Source organism: Limanda limanda, chromosome 14, assembly GCF_963576545.1.
Source record: "Limanda limanda chromosome 14, fLimLim1.1, whole genome shotgun sequence".
In the NCBI taxonomy this organism is placed as follows: domain Eukaryota; kingdom Metazoa; phylum Chordata; class Actinopteri; order Pleuronectiformes; family Pleuronectidae; genus Limanda; species Limanda limanda.
In genome coordinates, this window is record NC_083649.1 from 9,921,577 (window position 1) to 9,942,665 (window position 21,089).

At 42.4% G+C, this 21,089-nt stretch overlaps 1 protein-coding gene across 4 annotated transcripts in view; it reads left to right on the forward strand.

The window, feature by feature from the left end:
• gabrg2 (gamma-aminobutyric acid type A receptor subunit gamma2) overlaps nt 1-16,848 on the forward strand; it is a 42,548-nt gene extending 25,700 nt beyond the window's left edge. Inside the window, exons 7-10 of one of the 4 annotated variants that reach the window (XM_061085857.1) lie at nt 9,801-9,953; nt 12,068-12,273; nt 14,057-14,080; nt 16,567-16,848. In XM_061085857.1, the coding sequence (XP_060941840.1) occupies nt 9,801-9,953; nt 12,068-12,273; nt 14,057-14,080; nt 16,567-16,848 (665 nt within the window). The remainder of the gene's footprint in view (nt 1-9,800; nt 9,954-12,067; nt 12,274-14,056; nt 14,081-16,566) is intronic. The other 3 variants (XM_061085858.1, XM_061085859.1, XM_061085860.1) reach the window with 3 other exon arrangements.
• The last annotated feature ends 4,241 nt before the right edge of the window (nt 16,849-21,089 follow it).

The following is a 21,089-nucleotide window of genomic DNA, read 5'->3' on the forward strand; positions in this document are numbered from 1 at the left end:
TCATCCAATCGCGTGAGCACAGTTAATCTCTGATATTCCAAAGGATTCACCTCATAGCATGGCAGTGAGTGCATCACTGCGCTATATTTAGGCCCAGTGTGCTGCGAATAGAGACCTACACCACAGTACCACCGGAGAAGAGTCATATCAGAATGAGCCGTAAAGATGGAATCCTTAGAATATACACAAGGTTTTAATGCCACAGGTTTCTTCTTTCCTCCTCCTTTCTTTCTGATATCACTTTTAGCTCCATATATCCAATCGAAGCATCTCTGCAGAAGGAAATCATTGTTACTGGAGCCTCATATTACATTTGAGTTTTGTGTCTCCAGCTTGTTTTGATGAATCTATTCTAATAATCTGTTTTTATAAGGAAATAAACTTAGGACCATAGACTGCAAGGGGCAATATTATCTCAGCGTCAGGAGCTGTGAGAAACCTCCCAGTGGTGAGGTGGTCATGTTTGTGCCACACACAGTTGTAGTGGCAGAGAGTCAAAGCAAATTAAAGAGGAAAAGCTATAAAAATTCGGTGAAAAAGATGATGCCAGCGAGACGGGAGCGCTTGTAACCAGCTGCCTGATTTAATCACGAAAATATGGAGCGAGACAAAAACCAATAAATCCAAATGCCAATAGTTTTTTTATTGTTACTGAGACATTTCGTCCCTGATCAAATAAAACACCTGCGGAAGCTCAGCCATGCTGTCTGAAATGAGTCTATTTTCCATTGCTTTAATGAGTAACATTTCGTATAATTGCTGAATTAAAATGCAAAAAATGTGAACAGACGCAATATGAGATCGCGTAATTTGCAGATGGCAAATGTTCAAATATGAGTTAATGATCGTGCCAATATAAAGTATTCCAGCGATGCTTTGTTCTACCCAATACATCCACACGGCCTTAATTTGTTTTTCTATAAAAATCTCTATTTGAAAGACAAATAAAAGCTAAGAGAAGTAATTGTTTTGCTAATGTTCAGACTAAAGAAATCATCGGTGCACGTGAGGTCGCCCATGACTTCATGCTGTATAATAAAAGAGTAATTCAATCACAGTCATAGGACGTCGCAGCTTTTTATCAGATGACAATCACTCCATCTTGTTGAAGGAAAAAGGTTAAGAAGCGCTGAAACAATCCATTAGCCACGGCGGCTCTCGGCTGCTATAATAGCCGCTTCTCTCCCTCTAATCTTCCCCTCCCTTCATCCCCCTTTCTCTCTCCCTCTCTCTCTCTCTCTCTCTCTCTCTCTCTCTCTCTCTCTCTCTCTCTCTCCACATTGTCCCTCTTGCTTCTGGGTGATAGCTGTGATGGGCAGGAGTAGGAGGACAGATGCTCTGACTCAGCCAGAATCCTCCTTTAGAGAAGTTAAATACCAATTTCCACTCCTCCCCGTCCCCCCCCCTCCCATCCTTACCCTCCTCCCCCCCCGATACACTAACAATATTCACATTAACAAGTGCCTGCTCCATGCACCCCCCCACCACCACCACCCAACCACCACCACTACTGCAGCACCCCCCCCCCTTCTCCACTGCTCCCTCTCGCGTTTTTTTTATTGGTGCTTCCGTGTTCTAGTTTTTACCAACACAATCCCACCAATCCCCCCCCCCCCCCCCCCCCCACGTTCTCCCTCCATCTCTCTCTTTCTCCGTCTGCCCTTCTTAGTTGACGGCCTAATGATCCACTAATTAACACCTGACAAACAGGGACTGGTTGGTCGGCCGTAGGAGCAGAGATTGTCCAGGGGAAGTTAGGTTTCTTGTTTTCCTCCCCATTGACCGACACCTGCATATAGAACAGCGCCAGGGGCAAAGCAGAGGAGTGCAGATGTTCTTTTGTGATAATTTATGTCTTCTGTCTTCTCAATGGTTTTTAAAGATGGTGAACACGCACTGATGAGTGAAGGTCAAGCCACAGAATAAGATGCAGTGGAGCTCCACTCCTGCAGCTTACATACAGCGCAACCTCTCCTCTACCTCAATGTGTGACTGTAAGTGTCCTTGTGTCTTTTATGGCACCAAACATTTCCCACAGCCCAAGTGCAATTGCAACATGAGCTTCAGAGCGATAAACTAGGACACTGGAATACGCTCAGTGCAAAATTAAAATCATCTAATTTGCAAGAGAGTAAAAAAGGAACGGGGGGAAGTAAGTGGATGTAAATAAGTGAGACGAGTGTTATTTCCTTTTTTGCGGGTGAGAGGCAGAGATTGAGGTCAACAGGGAGAGAGCTGCACAAATAAAAAGGGGGGGGAAAAGGAGGAGAGGAAAAAAAGGAGGATGTGCAGCCAATACCAAAAGAGGTCAGAGCTGTCAGAGATGCTGTTTTGTTTTTTTTGGGGGGGGGGGGTTTGTGTCCCTCTTGACTTCTGCTGCTGCGGCAGTCATTCTGAAAAATTCTGGTATGTAACACTGGAAGGTCAGACGTGGGTTGATGTCGCCGTTCGAGGATTTTAAGGATGGGACGAGAGACTTGAGGTCGTTTCATACTTTCCACGTCTGCCTGTCTGTCCGAGGGTAAATGTCATTGTCTGCAAGGGTCAGCGCGGACCCTCAGACACAGACGTCCTCGTGAAGCGCACACTTTGTGACTAGGCAGACTATACATGCTCCAGATAACAAAATGGATTCTCAATGGTGACGTGGCTCATTAATTCAGAAGACCCTCCAGCCTTTAGTAAGCCTGGAGGTGAATGAGGGAGACAGTCGGACATATTCTGAATTTTGAGTTGGAAGGTTTTATTGGATGCCCGGAACAATATCACTCCTCTACTGCCCATGTTACTGTTACAGATACAACATCCTATTGCTCTTATTCCAATATGAGACAACTACCACGGTTGGAATTAAACAAATTGTGAGGTTTTATTGCAATATAATAGAGACACTGATAGAACATTCTGTATTTTGATCGGAACCCCTCAGAGAGACGCAAATGATGAAGGATTTTAGAAATCTTACAGCTATCACTAAAGTTAAGTTAAGTAGAAATGTTTTGTATCCAGACAAATTGAACAGTCTCTTCCTGGTGACGTCTTCCAACGGACTTCAGGTTCAGAGGCTAAAAGCAGTTCAAAGTCGATGCCACTCCATGGAGCAGTTGTTCCAAGGCCGAGGCCCGGTGGCCAAATAAATTATTACAAAGTTCTGTGCTCTGGTTTTAGATAACACAAGTCTCATTCAGCTTATTGGCCCCACATAATATTCTGCAACCCTGGGTTTCAGAGTAATTAGCCGTTAGAAATAAGGGGAGAGCAGATATGGAACATTATGTGTCTGGTTGTTTAATACGCGGCATAAGAGGATACGTCTCAGAATTGTAATAATAAATCTTAATGGTGTTCCACAGCACACCACCTGAATACAAGGAGGAGCATTTACACAGATAAATGTTTTTTTCCCGTCTTATCGGTATTAAAACTCCACTAAATCCACATTTATAAATCATATGTGGCCTGAGAAGCCATGGGAAGTGCACAGCATTTATATTATCTGTGCTCAGTATGCTAATACATGTCACAGATACCATAATGTATCCGGGGATTAAAAGGCATATAGGCTATTGGTGAAATTAAATTTCAAGTCATCTAAGCTGGCCGCTCTGTTTACTAAGAGGTTTAACCTGCCTCAATGCAAACACTTACCTTCCGTGACACTGCCTATGAATCTCGATGAGCTGCTGTGGATGTGCATGCTGAGTAGCTGGGATCCTGTATGAAGTCAAGCTAGAGGAGAACATTCTCTTATTCGGCCAACTGAACTGACAATACATCTTAAGGTACTTAAAAGAAAACACGGTTTAATCAGAGTTTGCCCAGGCATAAATCAGTATTGTAGTTTTGGGCAACTCAGTATGTTGATAATGATTAATTAGATTTTTAAGCTTAAAACCAGGGATCCACAATTCTAATTTGGACGAGCACAAAGCCTTTGGCAAAGACATGGACACTGATTGTCTTGGCTCATACAGCTTATCCTTCCAATTTAGATTTAAATTGCATTAATGCTATTATTCATTGTGTCATTATGACTGAAAAGTTGTCCTGTGGTAGTGACAGTTCTTCCTGACTTATGGTTCATTAAAGCACATATTAGTGTTTGATGAGGCAGCCAATGTTTTTCTGATTTCACTTGTTGTATTCTGTGCAAAACTCGTATTCATCCGGGTCAACATATGAGACATAAAAAACAGCATTAAATGTCTCGATTTTAGATTTTTATTGTTGTGCTAAGTGAGTTTAATCGGCACAATTCAAATGTTCTGCAATATAAAAACACACAATTACCATGTTTATACTGTGCCATGGTCAATCATAAACGGAAGCATCTGGGAAGATAACTGTTACTGCTGTGCTGTTTTTGCACATGAACATTTTCACAGTTGTTAAAAATACGGTTGGTGCTGTGACATCCTTGCCCTTCAGTCTCTGTATTTGAAGTGTGTTTTGCTCTACTGAAGTGAACTAGCAGTGGACGAGTGCATCTTGTATTTACTGCAAATAAATCCTCCTCTTGATGTTACACTTGCTGGCAATAGGCATAAATAACAGTACAATGTATATTATATATACATTGTACTGTTAATATATTATTAATATATATAATGTAATATCTACGTAACGAGTGTGAAACACATCCCGGCTCATTGTGTGAATAAGAAATAATGAAGCCATTTTTAGACAAGGTAAGCCGGAGACACGCAGATAAAATGGAGAGACACGCAGATATGTGAGAATGTGTTGGCCTTGTTTTTAATTAAATTATGGCATGGAAATGAACACAATTATGGAGTTTTAAGTCTTTAAATATCAGCAGAGAAATAAAACAAGTGGAACAAAGACTGGAATAAACTGGATTTTGTGTTTGTGGCAAATACCAGCTGGATAAATTAGGAAACTGTTTGGTGATTTGATTTAAGTTATAATATGTAACAATTCTAAATAACAACCTTTGTTATACAACTTTTTGGGTATTCACATTATCCCCAAAATTTCGTACACATTTTATTCAAGGTTAAGGGACACTTCATTTGTCATCACATTTTAAATGTGTCGTATCCATTTTACTCTTTTCGGCTGTAACTTCTGGGGCAAACAATGTATAACGAAGACAAAGCACTCAGCCAGTTAGCCAGTGAACCACTTGGCTGTTATTTCATCCAACTGTTTGAACTGGTCGCTGGGATCACGATTATGTAATTTGCTCCGTAACATGAAGTCAGGTATATTTTGATCAGCAGTGGTGGTGAAGACGACAACTCCCATGATCCAGTGCTGCTTCACAATATTATTAAACTAGGCCTTTTGTTATCGTTTCAACTGAGAGACGCCTAGTGGCCAAGGCTACGTATTGCACGTTTAATTACAAATTTGTTTGGGCATGTAGCAGCACAAAATGTCACACACTCAATTTAAACTGAGCCATAGGATGGCGACTGCTTTTCTCCAATCTTTAGGCCTCGTCGTATCGTGGGTCCCTGTCTCAATGTAGTGTTAATACAACTACAATCACACATCACACATTCATACAGCAGACAGGGTGGTGTAGTAATCCATAGTACAAATACTGGTTGATTTCAGCGACTCTGTGCAAGATGTGTAATCCTGTGATGCTCAAAAGGGACCCACTGCTCCTCAGTAGGTTAATCCAGTCTCGATCGCATGTAACCTAAAAGATCTAAAAATATCTCTCAACTTTACCTTTTATCCACTTTCCACTGGACTCTTCGATAATGGTGAGAGGAAACCGTTTTGGGCAGATTCTTACCACCTGTCCCTCAATAATGTGAGAGCTATTAATGTGTCTGGGAGAAGGCTAATCATCTGTCCCTGTCACAGTGAACCCAACGTTAACAACCAGGCAATCAAACGCCGTCGCCTCCTGTCGGCTGTTTAATCATGCTGCCGTGTTGCCGCAGTTACTCACCATGACAATGCTGTGGCTTTTAATTATTTAATTATTTTTTATTATTCCCACGGTGACATCATCTCGCCTCCCACTGCCGGGCAGGAATAGCTGCAGTCGACTGCGGAGGGGAGAATGCAAAGCTGGTAACTGGTTAATCGCTCACACATAGCCCCGAGTCATGTCACAGGAAGTGGTGAGTTAACATCGTCTCTAAGTATTGTTGACCCCAGAAAGCAGCCGTGGCATAACCCGGGTCATTAGAGAAGCTCCTGTCTTTCTCACACACACACACACACACACACACTCGCGCAAACACACACACATGCATGCACACAATAGCATGCGCTGTCACCTCTGATATTTATGACCCTTGACAGCAGAGGAGCTCAGTGAGACAGCCTGTCAGCGGCTCTGCAATGTGTCTGGCTTGTCTCCCTTCATTGGATGGCCAGCATGTGCCTTAGGTCTCTCCTGCCCATCTATATCCACACCAATTTACAGCCTGGCTGCCGACAGAATGATTTTCTCATGTGACATCTTTCTCCTTTTTATTTTTTTTTCTGGTCAGCACTCCTGAATTCCCATGTTTCCTTCCCAAGAAACTCCCCCTGTGGCTGTTCTGCAGATAATGTAGCGCACCCAGGGACCAGGCCCCTCCCCATAGGTTCAATACTGAGCAATTACGGGATCTTATAACAATATCTATATTCTACGATAATAAAACATCCATCTTTTTTTATTTCCACCCTGGTGGTGGGCTCATATTTGAAGAATGATGATATTTTTTCTTTCTCCTGCTGCTGCTGCTGCTGTTTGCGTGTGTGTGTGTGTGTGTGTGTGTGTGTGTGGGGGTGTGTGTGTAATTCTTTCGAGTCTGTTGTCTTTGTGGCTTTTAACAACGAAGCAACACAGTTCTCTGATGAATGATCGTGCCCGCCAAGTTTTTATTGCTTTCCGGAGATTACATCAGCTCGCAGTAAATCCCTTTTTGCCGGTGATATGTGTGATCCTGATAAAAAATACTTCAAATCACATCTTAATACAAACAATAGTTTTGAGCTGTTTTGTGCATAGTTGATTTTTTGCCACACACACAGCTGCTGTCAACATTTGTCGTTCATGAATTACAAACAGAAGGGGACAAACTACAACGATACCAATGTAATTGCAGCAATGAAATAGAGAAGAGTGGATAAATTATAACTTTATGGGGTTTTAATAAGAAAGATGCAAAGAGTTCTGTACTCTGTGTTCTTGTTGCCTGAGAAATCAGCCCATTATTGGAACGGAGCTGCCTGTGGGATCACTGGGAGATGTGGGCGCTGCCTGACGCAGGAGAACGGCTGTGAGATCAAAGGCGACACCTTCTTTACATTCAGTGTTGATCCCCAGAAGGAAATGTTGACCTCCATAGTAACAGCCTTATAAAAAAGGGAGCTATCTATAAAGACTCTGTGAGGCTTGAGTGTGAAGCGGCTCGTGACCACACCCTCTTCTGCTGGTGGTAACAGATGGGGAGCTCAAGCTGAGGTTAGTCCGAGGGCTCCTGTTAAAGAGGAATGACGGCTCTAATGGCCTGAATGGTTTGATATGGCTGCTGCATTCTTATGAGACGTAAACTGGGACTTTACAACTCGTATGCTGCTGTGCAAATTATGTACCTTGCCTAAACAGCACATTAAAATGTACAATAATGTGGCGAGAACCCAACGGTTCCACCCGACTCAAACTAAATGTTTGAGTCGGGTTTGAAAAGATTGCGAGAGGAAAATCAGTTTCCTAAACATCTATATGATATTAATTTAAATTGAAAGCCCCTATGTATAAGAGTAAAACATATCTGACACTGGTGACCCCTAGTGGTAGGTATGCAAACTAACAACACCCCCATCCACTACACACACAGGGATCATATACTTTTTTTTTTAAAGAAGAACGTGCCGAATAATCGGAACTATGGCAGAACCACATAAGAATACAAAATTCACCCCAGCTGACAGTCAGGTATAAACAAACATCATGCATAGTAGTGTAATGTAAAATGATCACATGGTCCAGTAATTGTTGTCTGTCTGGAACACTCAACTATACGGTAATGTTGTGAAATCCCAGCCAGGCACTTAAAGCCAGAGAGGGAACTGGAAACCATTTTGTTTTGAGTGGAAATCAGGAAGTCATTAACAAACACATGCATTACGATGGAGCGGTAATGGCAGGTGGTCTGATACTGATACATCAGCCTGCCAGAAGGGAGGGCACCGGTCGATAACACCTCCTCAAAGTGTCTTCCTGGCAAGCGCCGGGGCCCCGAATGAAACTGGCACAGAGACGGAGGAGAGGGGCGTAAGACAGGGGGGGGGTCTTACTCCGGCCGACCTGCCTCCTGAGGTGCAGAGCCCATTATCATTAAGAGCCTGAGTAAATGTGAAGGAGGCTTGGTGCTGCTGACCAAGCTGGAAGAAGTGTATTAAGCAGCAGTTTATCAGCTGTCTGGGGTCTCGGTTTCGGGCCCCTGCTAATGAAATGTTAATAAAAACAAAATAGTGGGCTGAGGGACCCCCGAGAGCAGCCTTCATGTACTCCTACAAACACCGGCAGCGCACTGTAATATCCCCGGCACCTGCCTGCATCAGCAGAAAACGCACATGGTGATACAAGCGCTTATGGTTGTGCGGCCGGGGTTATTGCACTCGGTCTATTTACTAATGCCGTCAATGGCTGCTCGCTGTAGTAAATCACAAAGGGGTCGGGGGGGCGCCGCGAGGACTCGACGCACACGTTTTTCGCGCACACACGTTTTTCGCAGACATTATGCACCCTGACAGTCTGGTCTCTCTCTCTCTCTCTCTCGATCGGTCTCTCATCACCACACAAACACACAGATGTTGGGTGTTTTTCAATAAACTGCGTGTTGTGCGCCCTTTTCTCATGAGGACAATTATTAGCCAGCTGTTCCGTTCCCCAGCTGCGGAGACAATTCGGTGTGTGCCTGGAGTACTTCAACACACACACACACACACACACACACACACACACACACACACACACACACACACACACACACACACACACACACACACATACATACGCACTGCAGATACATGGGAGAGAGAGAGAGTAGGTTAGTGCCCTGCAGGTTACAAGGCACAGCGAGAGGCCAGGCGAGGTTTCCGACTCGGTTCTCAGTCTGACGTTAATCAATTAGCCAACAACCGAGAGAGGGGACGTCGTTAATGATCTGCCATTTAAACCCACAATATCAGGCAGACAGGTGAAGAGGACAGCAACTATTGGCAAGTGTGTGTCTGGGTATACGATGGTTTCTTTTATATATTCACCCTGATTACAAGGGGGTTCGAAGTGCATTTCCAAGTGTGTGTGTGTGTGTGTGTGTGCAGTGCGAGAGGGTTGAGGCGTGTGTGCGTGTGTGTGTGTGCATACATGCTTAGCTTGCATTCTAAACAGGCAGCCCACATGATCTATAGTGTCAGGGTCGTGTCTATCTGGGCTCAGCTAACCTCAGCCTCTGCAGACCTAACATCTGCTGGGGTCAGACAGCCGGCCCGGGGAAGGGCTCATCATCAGCCGGATGCTGGTGTTCATGTTGCGGCTAAGCACTGGCAGGAGACGGGGGGGGTGCAAGTGAATCCGAGCGAGTCCGGCCCCGGCTGCCTGAATTTCATTTTAGATTTCCAAGCCGCCTCACAGTGAGGATTTCGGTTAAATTATGCACTTATCATTTTTGTTTAGTTTTCGATCATCCTTGTAGATAATGTGAAATTATATGAACCTTAGCTTGCCCTTTATAGAAGCTCTATATCCCCTGATGTTTCACTGTATATCCAGCCTGTCCTCACTCTGTCTTCTCTCTCACTCTGTCTCTCTCCAGGAGACTACGTGGTGCTGACCGTCTTCTTTGACCTGAGCAGGAGAATGGGATACTTCACCATCCAGACCTACATCCCATGCACCCTGATCGTGGTCCTCTCCTGGGTCTCGTTCTGGATCAACAAGGATGCAGTCCCGGCCCGGACGTCATTAGGTACCAAAAGAACGAACCAAGACTTATACTGTCCATGAGATTTAAATTATTCTCTTTATTTAAAGGCTTCATGTGTAATATCTTGCCATATCTTACTTCGGTATATTAATAGAGTCAGTCAACCTAACGCAAACCCACACATGGTTTAGTTTTGCCTCGGAGGTTCATTTGACATCCAGGCTTTAATTATGCTGCGAAACATATCAAGAGCTGGGTGCTGTAGTTACACAGCACCACATATTAGAAAAGCCCTCTGTCCTCTTTCCCTTCCTTTCTCCTCCTTTTCCCCTCGGAGACAGGGCAGCTGCGAAGGAATATGGTCCATCTTGATTAGAAGAGCCTATCCCGGCACATATGTTTTCATGCATGCCTTAATGAGGCATTAATTATGCATTGGAGCGAGGAAGATGCAGAGACGCAGCCTCAGCACAAAACTAATACAGGTGGCCTCCTCGCTGAATGCAAAGGAGGGACACGGGAGAGGAAAAAGGGCAAAAGTGAGGTTTTCAAGGAAATTTGTCAGCTTCTGAACTTGCCCTTGGCGTTAGTGAACATCCTTAGAAGTTCACTCGAGAGGTAGTTAGGTACATATTCCTTAGTCAGCTTTCCCTTTGAATCCTTAAGGCTGCGAGTCCTGACCTCAAGTACACGCGATGTGATCATTAGCGTGAGCGCACTGAATGAGAAGCAATCCCCTGCAGGCAGACGCACTCCTTCCTCCTTCCTCCTCCCGATCATCGTTACATTGTCTGTCATTAATCTCCGCTAAAAATAGCTTGTTGTGTTTTCTTGTGTGCGGCTGCAGCTCAAGATTTGCAGGCGAAATAATAACGGCGTCAAATCCCTGCTCAAAATGTACCGAGAGTCAAACATCTTAATTTCCTCTGTGAAGGATGATGCGGGAGGTGCAGGCAGCCTGGTGGTAGGAAAGCAGATTAACGCAGATGGCGTAATTCTTAATATTTCAATGCTTTTCCAGAAATATATCAATTCACTCACAATAGTGCGCCGGTAATTCTGACGCAGATGCAGACAGATGTCTTTCAGTTTGTGTTAAATTTAGACAGAACTCATCCTTTGTGTGGAAAAAAGGCAGCTTCTCCTCACATGGTCTATTTAAAGGAAGGAGGCGGCGCCCTTAGTCGCTTGTTTGTTTGTGTTCGGGGGGGAAGTGATGCTGCTGTTGGTAATCTGTTGTATCAGTGTACTTATAAAGGCCTTTCCTCATCATGTGCCATCACTCCACCTCCATCTGCATCATCATTAGAGCCAGACAGGGTGGGTATCAAGGGGAGCGGGCCACCAGCTGCTGGGTATAGGCATGCAGTATGTCAGTGTGGTGGTCAATGGCTCTTGGACAGTAAAGCAGAAGAGTATGTGGGCCGGTAAAACAGCTGCTTACTCCTCCCTCACGGCCGCCTGACTGTTAAGCGCTCGCAATTAAACAGCACAACAATAATCCTCTTTTATTATGTAGTATATATATATGTGTCAGTCACACGACTTCATGTCCCCACACAACACTGCTGGTAAAAAAACACTTCTAATTTATATGTCCTGTGTACAATAATTAAATTTCAATTTTATTTAGATCTGTGGTTTTTTTCCCCATTTGCAGAAAAAAGAGGATTCTTCTAACTTGAGAAATGTATTAATTAACCCAAGGCTGAAAAAAACCCTTCACTCCAGGTTTGAATCCTCGCTGGGATTTAAACTGAATTCGGCTTTTTTCCAATTCTGAAAGTACTACGAACTTAAAACATCTGATTAAATATCTGAATGAAGCTGTGAGCATCATGCAAATCAGGCTCAACTTCATGAAAGATTTAAGTCACATTAAGGACTAAAATATGCCTGAATTAATGTTATAACAAACTTTCTGGTTTCCTTTTTCTTTCATATCAACAGTTTGGAAATCTACATAACATTTTTTTCTAAGGAAATAACGATTTCTATAATGTATATAACTAAATGAGCCAATTTCTTTGTGTAATCTGAATGCAGAATGTGAAACTGACATATTCAGCTCCATGCAAGAAGGTTAACCGTAAACATGTTTTTCTCAGTTTTTTTACTCCTGTTGCCTGTTTCCTGTGACGTTGTCTCTTCCCAAGGCATCACCACTGTGCTGACCATGACCACGCTGAGTACCATCGCCAGGAAGTCCCTTCCAAAAGTGTCCTATGTGACCGCCATGGACCTGTTCGTGTCCGTGTGCTTCATCTTCGTCTTCGCCGCGCTCATAGAGTACGGCACGCTGCACTACTTTGTCAGCAACAGGAAGCCGAGCGCCAAAAAGGACAGGAAGAAGAGGAACCCGGTGAGTGTCGTTCGAAAACTAACGGGAGTGAAACAGTTATAAGTACTTGACGTCAATTTTTTCCCATGATAGCAATGTAGCTCCAAACAACACTGTACTTTGATTCATGTACTGTATGAGTGTGTAAAATCTCTCCTCTGTTCAGTGTCCTGTATTTAGGTGAGAGTTCAAGTTCCTCGTTCCTCATCTACTGTATATATACTAGTACTGGGATAAGCCTTTAGTAAACAACAACACATTGCTAAGTATCCCTAAGGGAGCATCTTCATGAGGGCCGCCTCGTCAAATTACTCAATGAGCAAGGCATGCGGCTCCGACCTTTTCCTAATCCCCCACACATCTGTTCCAGTTGTAATTTAGACCCATGTCACATGACGAGGGGGGGGGGGGGGGGGGCGGCGTTGGACTGATGTGAGCATTGAATCCCTCAAGAGATGGCGTCATCTCATAAACACAGGATTACCACAAACACATTTATAGTTTCATACAGAAGAGAAAACAAGTTTATTTGTTACCTTTCGATGGAACGTCACAGACAAACTCACATTTTTAAATCCAATGTAAAATGTCTTCAAAAAAGTAAAAGACAATCTCCACTTTGCCATTTTTGTAATTTACATAATTCAAAGATACATCTTATTTATGCCTAAGGTTTTCATTATTTTTATTTTTAAACTGTATTCCCTAATCAGTCCGTGTCTAGACATGAGGATTTCTAATGAAAATGAGTCAACATTTTCCACTTGATCTCGTCTAAGTGAAGAAGTTTGTTTTTACGAGTTTATTTTTGGGATAACTGAGCACTTTTGTGGTACTTCAAAAAATGAAAAGTTGCACGTTATTGAAACACATCTTTGAAGTCAAGGCAGGCTTTTTGGACGGGATTCAGAAGACCTGAAAGATATTAAATCTTAAACCTCTGGGTATACTGCGCTTGGGCGAACAGGAGTATTGGACTGGAACTTCGGGTGGGGGGGGAAGAGGTGCGCTCCAGTTTCTGCCTCGAAAGCTAAGGTTGTGCACGTGGTCTAACTGTCCCGTTGACGGATGAATGAATAGTGGAAGGTGTGAAGCCAGCTCTTCATCTCAGAGGAGCGTTTCTAGGATCTCTGCATGACTTGCCCAGATGCAGGAAGAGGCCAGGAGAGGTCTTTGACTGAAATTCTTCTGATGCTCATTAATGTTTTTAAAAAAATAAGTCAATAAGAAGAAATCGCGGAACTACATATGAAGAACTTCAGACGTCTGTTTAACTACTTCAGAGTTGATTCAGTTTCATGTGATGTGAGTTTTCTCCTTAAAAGTTCAGAGCAGTTTTTGAGGATCGCTTTGATTCCTTTGACTTCAGTTTATTTTTGAATTATCACGCATCACCACAGCCTGTGTAACTCAGACTAAACATATGCTGTTGACGTAAAGTGAAAGCATGATGATGTCAGTATTTCAATTCTGAATAATGGATCATGTGTACTTCTCTCTTTTCGTTTATTTTATATTCTGATATTTTCCTGGTGTAAGAATCATGTGAGATACATATATATCCCCCCATGCATCCCCCCCCCCTCCATGTCTGTTTGTAACATGCGTGTCTCTCTACAGTATATTTCCTCTTTCTCCACTTTGAGTTAAATTCTCCAGTAATTTGTAAATCTCCATGCATTAGCTTGTGTTTCTGTTGATTCCCCCTATATTGATGTTTTCTCTCTGTTCACATGTCTTCTTTGTTTTTTGTTGTAACTCTCTCTCAACTCCACATATTCTTTGTTTCCTGTCTGGACAAAAGCTCCTCCGGCTATTTTCCTCAAAGGTATATTGCCTGTGTCTGACTGCATGTGTCTGCTGCATTTCGGCTCCTCGAGCCCCCCCGGCACCTCACTGCTTCTCTCTGCCTGTTCTGCAGCAGATATGCCTCTTTCTCTACTCCCTGTTTATCCTTTACCTGCATTCTTAATGTCCTCCTCCTCACTTACTAAATAGGTATCAGAGATGGCATTACAAAGGGGAGGGGGCGCTCTGCAGTGCACAGTGCGGAGGCAGCCAGCCAGACGTACTTATGCAGTTTTCAAAACAATTCAAATCAGCATCCCACACATCCCCAGTCCAGAGGAATGTAGCAGTCCAGGGCCCGGTGTGGACTCATTCTGGCTCCTCCCTCCTCTGTCCTGTTCCACCTTCTGTTGTTGTTGTAACCACCGTGAATTAGCAGCTGCTGCCACGGCTTCCTCTTCTTCCCCTTCTCCCGCCAGCGAATCTATACCTGTGTGTTTTGTTGGGCTTCTCCACCTGACGCTTCCTGCAGAGTCAGCAGAGCCTTAACAGACTGAAACAGACAACCCCTGCACCGTGTTAAGTCTAATTAGAGTTGGAGGTCCATTCGGGGGGGGATTAACACACGCTAATCTTTAAATACCCGAAAAAGCATCCCAGGGTGGGTGGGGGCTGGCAAAGACCTAAATTTAACTTGAAACATACAATTTAAGACTCTACTTTTTTTTTTAAACATTAATATTTCACTTTAGGAGGAATATTTGTAGGTTTGGATAAGTTGGATTTTCAGCCTGGAAACACTGGCATCCAATTTCCAGCTACACAACCAAGGGATCGTCCAGTGTATGAGTCTCGTGTTTCCACCTTTACTCTTCTCCGAGAGGTTGTCTACTTTCAGCCAGTTAAAGTTGCCAGTGCCACTGTGTTGTTTTTGTGTTTCTTTCTTGAATATTCTTTCTACGTATTTTGAATTTTTTGTGTTGCTAACACCGACCCAGCACAACCCCAGCTTGACCCCGGCCCTGCGGCTGGATGCCGTTTACTCTCCTCCTGCTTGAGCTCCCACTGCGCCTCCTCCAGTGCAAACCAATCCCCTTTGAGAACCGAGTCATAACCTGTTGGGCTAATCCCCTTATTAACTCAACATTCTGTCCCTCAATGAGGACAGAGATGCTGAGACCATCCCGCTGCTTTGTCTGTGGTTATGTATCGTTTTCAAAGGGACGGCAGGTTTGTTGCAGGGAATGAACGGCTCAGTCAGGTAGTTCAGTGTTTGCAGCTTGTTGGAGGATTGCATGCTTACTGCAGATACTGTTATGTCCAAACTAAAACTGCCTCAGTTTGTGCAGCAGAGCATGCCTGTAGATACATTTAAGTTTGGGGGGAAAGAACATACATTTGCTGTTATGTGATGTTTTTGCAATTTATAAAAAGGACCTCATTAATATTAGCAAGTATCTACATGAATACGTGCTTAGTGAAGCTAATCCAGATTATTGTTCTTATCTGACAAAGACAAAACACAGAGAACAAAGTAAAATGACGATGGAAAGCGGTGACGAGAAATTCTTAGAAGTTGACCTCCGGAGTACGCACGACTCTCTACACTGAGTCTGTTTTTAAATGATGAGCTTGACACTCTAGTTTATCAGCAAGGTCAAGGGAGCTTCCATTTCTACAAAGGGGAGGGGGGGAGAGGGGCAGTTTAATCTGCCAAACAGCCAGAATTCCAATTTGTGCTAAGGTGACGTGGCATTCGGAAGATAAAAGCTGATGAAAACTGTCTATTTGAATACTAATTGTCTCCCTGTAGAGTGACGGGGCCGCAGACTCACTGATGTCACCGTCCTATTTTAGGAAATCGTCACAGAATGAAAGGCGCATGGCCTCCAGTGGTGAGCGCCATTTGAAAGGGAGGTTTATTTCCATCCAGTGACAGGCAGAGTGGGCCGGAGAAAGATAGAGCTGCGTGCTGCACATCTGCCAACACATGCTCCTCCCTAAGCTTAGCTTTACGGTGCATCATAAGCCAGTTACAACATATCCTATAAATGCATTCCTATAAAAAGGAAAAATGCTTACAACACCCATACAAGTTGAATTTACAAAATTCCTTTCATTCGTCGCACGTTAAGAACATTATAAAAACTCTCCTTGGGGCAAATGACGCAGCAGTAGATTTATACAACAGCAAAATATAATAATATGGACTACTGTCCTAAAATGATATATGATTCCCTCAGCCATCAGCTTAAAATGCTGCAATGTGCAGCATTGGTTTCACAAGCTCTGACCCTTTGTCACTATAAGCCTCCCTAATTACATCCACAGGTGGTAGTTATGGGTCTATTTGTATTTTCTTGACATCGGCAATTTGAATGTGCAAATCACATTTTGCTGACCGGTGTCCAAATGAAATGGGAGACAGAGAAGTGGCAGCTCAGATTATGTCCCCTGCTATTGTCAGTTTGTTGTGCTGCTCCGAGGCTCCGGTGGCTAACTGTGTGGTTTCTGTCCTGGTTAAAGCAGACACCCACGGTCGACATCCGTCCACGCTCCGCCACTGCCATCCAAATGAACAACGCCACGCACATGCATGAGCGAGACGAGGAGTACGGCTACGAGTGCTTGGACGGGAAGGACTGCACCAGCTTCTTCTGCTGCTTCGAGGACTGCCGCTCCGGAGCCTGGCGGCACGGCAGGTTGCATATCCACGTGGCCAAGATAGACTCGTATGCACGCATCTTCTTCCCCACCGCGTTCGGTCTCTTCAACCTGGTCTACTGGGTCTCCTATCTCTATCTCTAGGCCCTGGTGTGCAACCAGCCTCATCATACACTTCATTATATTCTGCATATGCTCAGCGCCAGCAAGGGACATTTTTGAGAAGGGGACCCACTGAAACACAAAAATGAATTGATTTCGAGCTTTTCTTTTAATTCCCTGGTTTGAATCTCTTTGCAAAAGTAAAAAGTTACTTTTGACTTTAACAGACATTGCAAATGTTGTAGCATTACATCTTACTGGCATGGAGAGGTCTGTAGATGTGTTTTGAAAATATTGATTGTGTGAGCAAATCAGAATCTACGTTTTTTTTTGTTGTCATTTTTTTATTTTCTGACTTTTTTTAATTTAAATTTCCTTTTTATTTATTTTCAATTGGTATGAATTGATTACTTTAAAAAAAAAACATTCCTTCCACAATAATCAATTAAAATAAATAGTAAATCAGACACCCATCAGAGAAATATGAATTATATTATGTATGTCTTATTCCTACATTTTTTACATTCTAAAACACTGAATCTGAAGCACTTTAATAGAGCTATGTTAGGCAGTGACATTGAAATCCATTTTGGTAATGCTAATTTATTCTTAATTTATTTAAAATATTAGCACAATTAAAAATGGCATTTTTTCACGTGTGGTCAGGCAGCACGGATGCTGTTTAAATGCTTAACTGTACAGACACTGTATTTTACAATTACATAGTGGTTTACATTTATTGCATGCACATTTCAGGCCAAAAAATCTACATGTTTTATGGTCTTCTACTGTTGGATATGGAAACTAATTAACGAGCACTGTTGATTATCATTCAGGACTTAATTATACCTTTTTTCTAGAAAAATTTTGAAAATCAAATGATTTAAAAAAATAATAATATGTGCCCACCTCATGCTTTTGAGTTGAGGAATCATTTTTGCATACAAGTGGGAAGATCAGTCCAGAAAACAGGTTAAATCATTTTCTCTGCGGCCGCTCAGTTACAGTACAGACATAACTGACCTTTGACCCTCTCCTCCACTCGCTGTTAAAAGTGAGTATTTACATAATCACACGCTGCTGCTGTATTTTGGTTATGCAAACGTTTACAAAAGAAGCTGCTCTAAAGCAAGGGAGGTTATAAAACCGTTTTGCCCCCAGAGGTCAGCAGTGGTATGTAAACACAGGTTGAGATGTTGCATCTTATAGAAACTAATCTACAAATGTGACCACAGATAGATTTAAGGTATTTTTAAAATCTCCGCAACAGAACAGTGTTCTTTCTTCTAAGATGAGAAACAAACAAAAAAAGAGACAATATAAACTGCTAATAAATAAAGAGATTTTCATTCAAGTATAACGTGGATCTGATTGTACTGAGCTCAAGAGACGGGTAGGCATTAGTCTCAAGCATCCCACTTCCTGTCCCTTTGAAAACACACTGAGGATTGGAATTATCACAATCTGAGGAAATCCATTCTCTGGTTGGGCTGACGTTCCGTATTTTCCTTTCTTATTTTATTTTTTACTTTTCCCTTAAAATTTCTTTGGAATGCTGTGTTACAGAGCAGAGGACACAGCGGAGGCGTCTGAATTGTAAATGTTGTGTATGATACGAAACAACGCACGTGAGTTAGCACCCCCCCTCGCAGATCACTTTTGATAAGACACCAGTATGCAACAAGTGGAGACAGTGCTGGAGTATGATTTGTAAACTTCATGAGGAACGGGATGTGTAAATCAGATTTGTTCTTTTTGTACATAGATTATAAACAGAAGAAAAACATTTGTCGGGCCCTTGGGATTTTGTAAAAGGGAAATATATTTTGTAATTTCAGCATAGTTACAGTATATCATCATACAGTATATTAGACTTATTGTATTATGCTGGACTCACCATGTAGAATACTTAGGGGGTAATGGGGGTATTTATTTATTTATTTAATTATCCATTGATGGTATTTATTTATTCTGTTCAAAAGAAAATGTATGTTATGTTCATATAGCCCCTGAAAAAGAAACACAGAATGCTGTCATCTATATCAAAGATTACATTTCCGTTCTATGTGTCGGTGGAGCTTGAGCTTATTTATCTTGTGTTTTCTATGTTGTGATCAATGTGCACTACTCTCACTCACTGCCTGTCAAACTGTTCTATCTGTTGAATTTAGCGAGTTGCAACATTACCTGTAGTGCAGCCTCTGAGTAGTAGCCTTCAATATTTTTCAGGGGGGTTAAAGAAAAGAAAACACAAAAAAAAGTTCCCACGCCACCAGAAGAAGAAGTGACAAGTCATTATTCCCACCACCACCACCACATGGGCTGTCATCGGCCTCTGATATTCGCCATCATTAATTAAGCATCAGTGATGATACTGATTGCATTTTAGCAGATTATCTCAGATTTCCTGACGTTCTCTCCCTTTCTGTATTCGGCGGTGGTCCCGTTTGTGTTCCGAAGCTGCACACACCTTCACACCTGTAGGACCGTGAGTCAGTCGATAGCTACGTAGACAGGGCGTCGTCAGTGTTCAGTAGATTCAAAAAAGTGTAACGGAGTGATTACATCTTGTAAAAGTGCCAAACTGACACATGCAATAGAGGATATCAGATTATTATATAACATCTGTGAGTCCAGTGAGCGTTTGCCTCAAGGAATCGTTCAACAGCCCCACCGAGGTTCCCTCAGACGCAGATTTGCAGATGCTCTTTTTATTTATTTTATCAAATGGTAAAAAGTGTCCCATTCAAACTGTACCTGTCTCTATTTACAAACCTATCATAACGATAACAGAGCATGTTTTGTGTTTTCACAGTGATGCAGAAAACAAATATGATTTATTTTCCATGAAGGTTGAAGCCTGTTTTATGATATGTTAATTATATTTTGAAGTTTTTTGTGCACTCTACTGTAAATGCAGAGGAATGAAGGTACAGGGGAATGTTTCCAGCAGTTTGCATGTGGAACAAGCTTTTAGTCGAACAGGGACGTCTCTGAGGAATCTGGACTCAAGCATCACGTCATCTAATCCTTCGCCTGCATCGATATTATCATTTTGGACAATATTTATTTTGGGACCCACAAATGAGACACATATATGTGAACAGCACATGTAGATATTTTCTATTGTTATGTATTTTGTCAGAATGCAGAACAAAAAGAACAAAAAAAACCACGCTGGAATTACAGAAGTTAGTAAAAAGGTATCCATGAGCAAAATACATTTCATATGATTCTACTTCATACAATATGTTAGTCTTTTGCCATCTATGTACATTTGAGTATTGTATAAAAGGGGCACTGATGAATTCTGTTTGGGGCTGCATAATATCCTATACATGTACTGGAAAAACATCCTTTTCATAAGGGAATTGCACATAGCTGTGGAATTTTACAATAAAATGGTTGCATTTATCAGTGTGTTTAAGTGAATTCTTACTATATTATTATTATTAGTTGTGTAGGATTATTTCAGTGGCATACTATGTTTTACAGAATGATGTGTTTCATTGTGGACTACTGGAAACTACTGGATATTAACTAGCGCAGGGAATTAATGGGAGCAGAAGGAATTGGTGTGATGGAGCCTGGGTCAGATTGTCTTGCGTCAAAAAACAAATTTCCCAGCTCTCTTTGGAGTAATGGAAAAAATTAGAAATGAAATTAAAATCATGTTTTGCTGTCTCATAGCTGTAAACTGATTTCAGTTATTTTATAAACACTATACCAAAGTGACAGGCTATTCCAAAGTTCAAGCCTCAGATTGAGTTGCTCAAACCAGCCTCTCTACAAAGGTTGACGCTGATGGTGAAAGGCACCCTCAAATATTTTAGAGCTACGATAACAAGCAGCGAGTTCCAGAAGGCAAGCAGCGAGTGATATACTAAAAAGTTATGATGGTTTTATGTGAGAGAGAAAACTTCTGCTGAAGTTTAGAGTTCAAGCGCATAATAGTTTGTCGTTCCCCTCCACTGCAGTCCCCCCCGCAGCATCCTGCTACAGACACAGCCACTTACAAAAAGTTGAAAACAAGTTTGAACTCATTCTCAGGCAGCGTCTGCTACAAGTTGTAATTACAATAAACTAGGATAAACATAAATACCCCCTTTCATTGTCATGCGATCTAAAGTCGAGTCACTTTAATTATAAGTTACAAATTACAACTGACGCGTTGAGACATTTTAATGGCTCTGCTGCAAATTGGTAGGCAAAGCTGGATGGAAATGATACTCATTTACCCCTTGTAGCAGAAAAACACATTTAACCGTCCGTCTCTGTTCAGC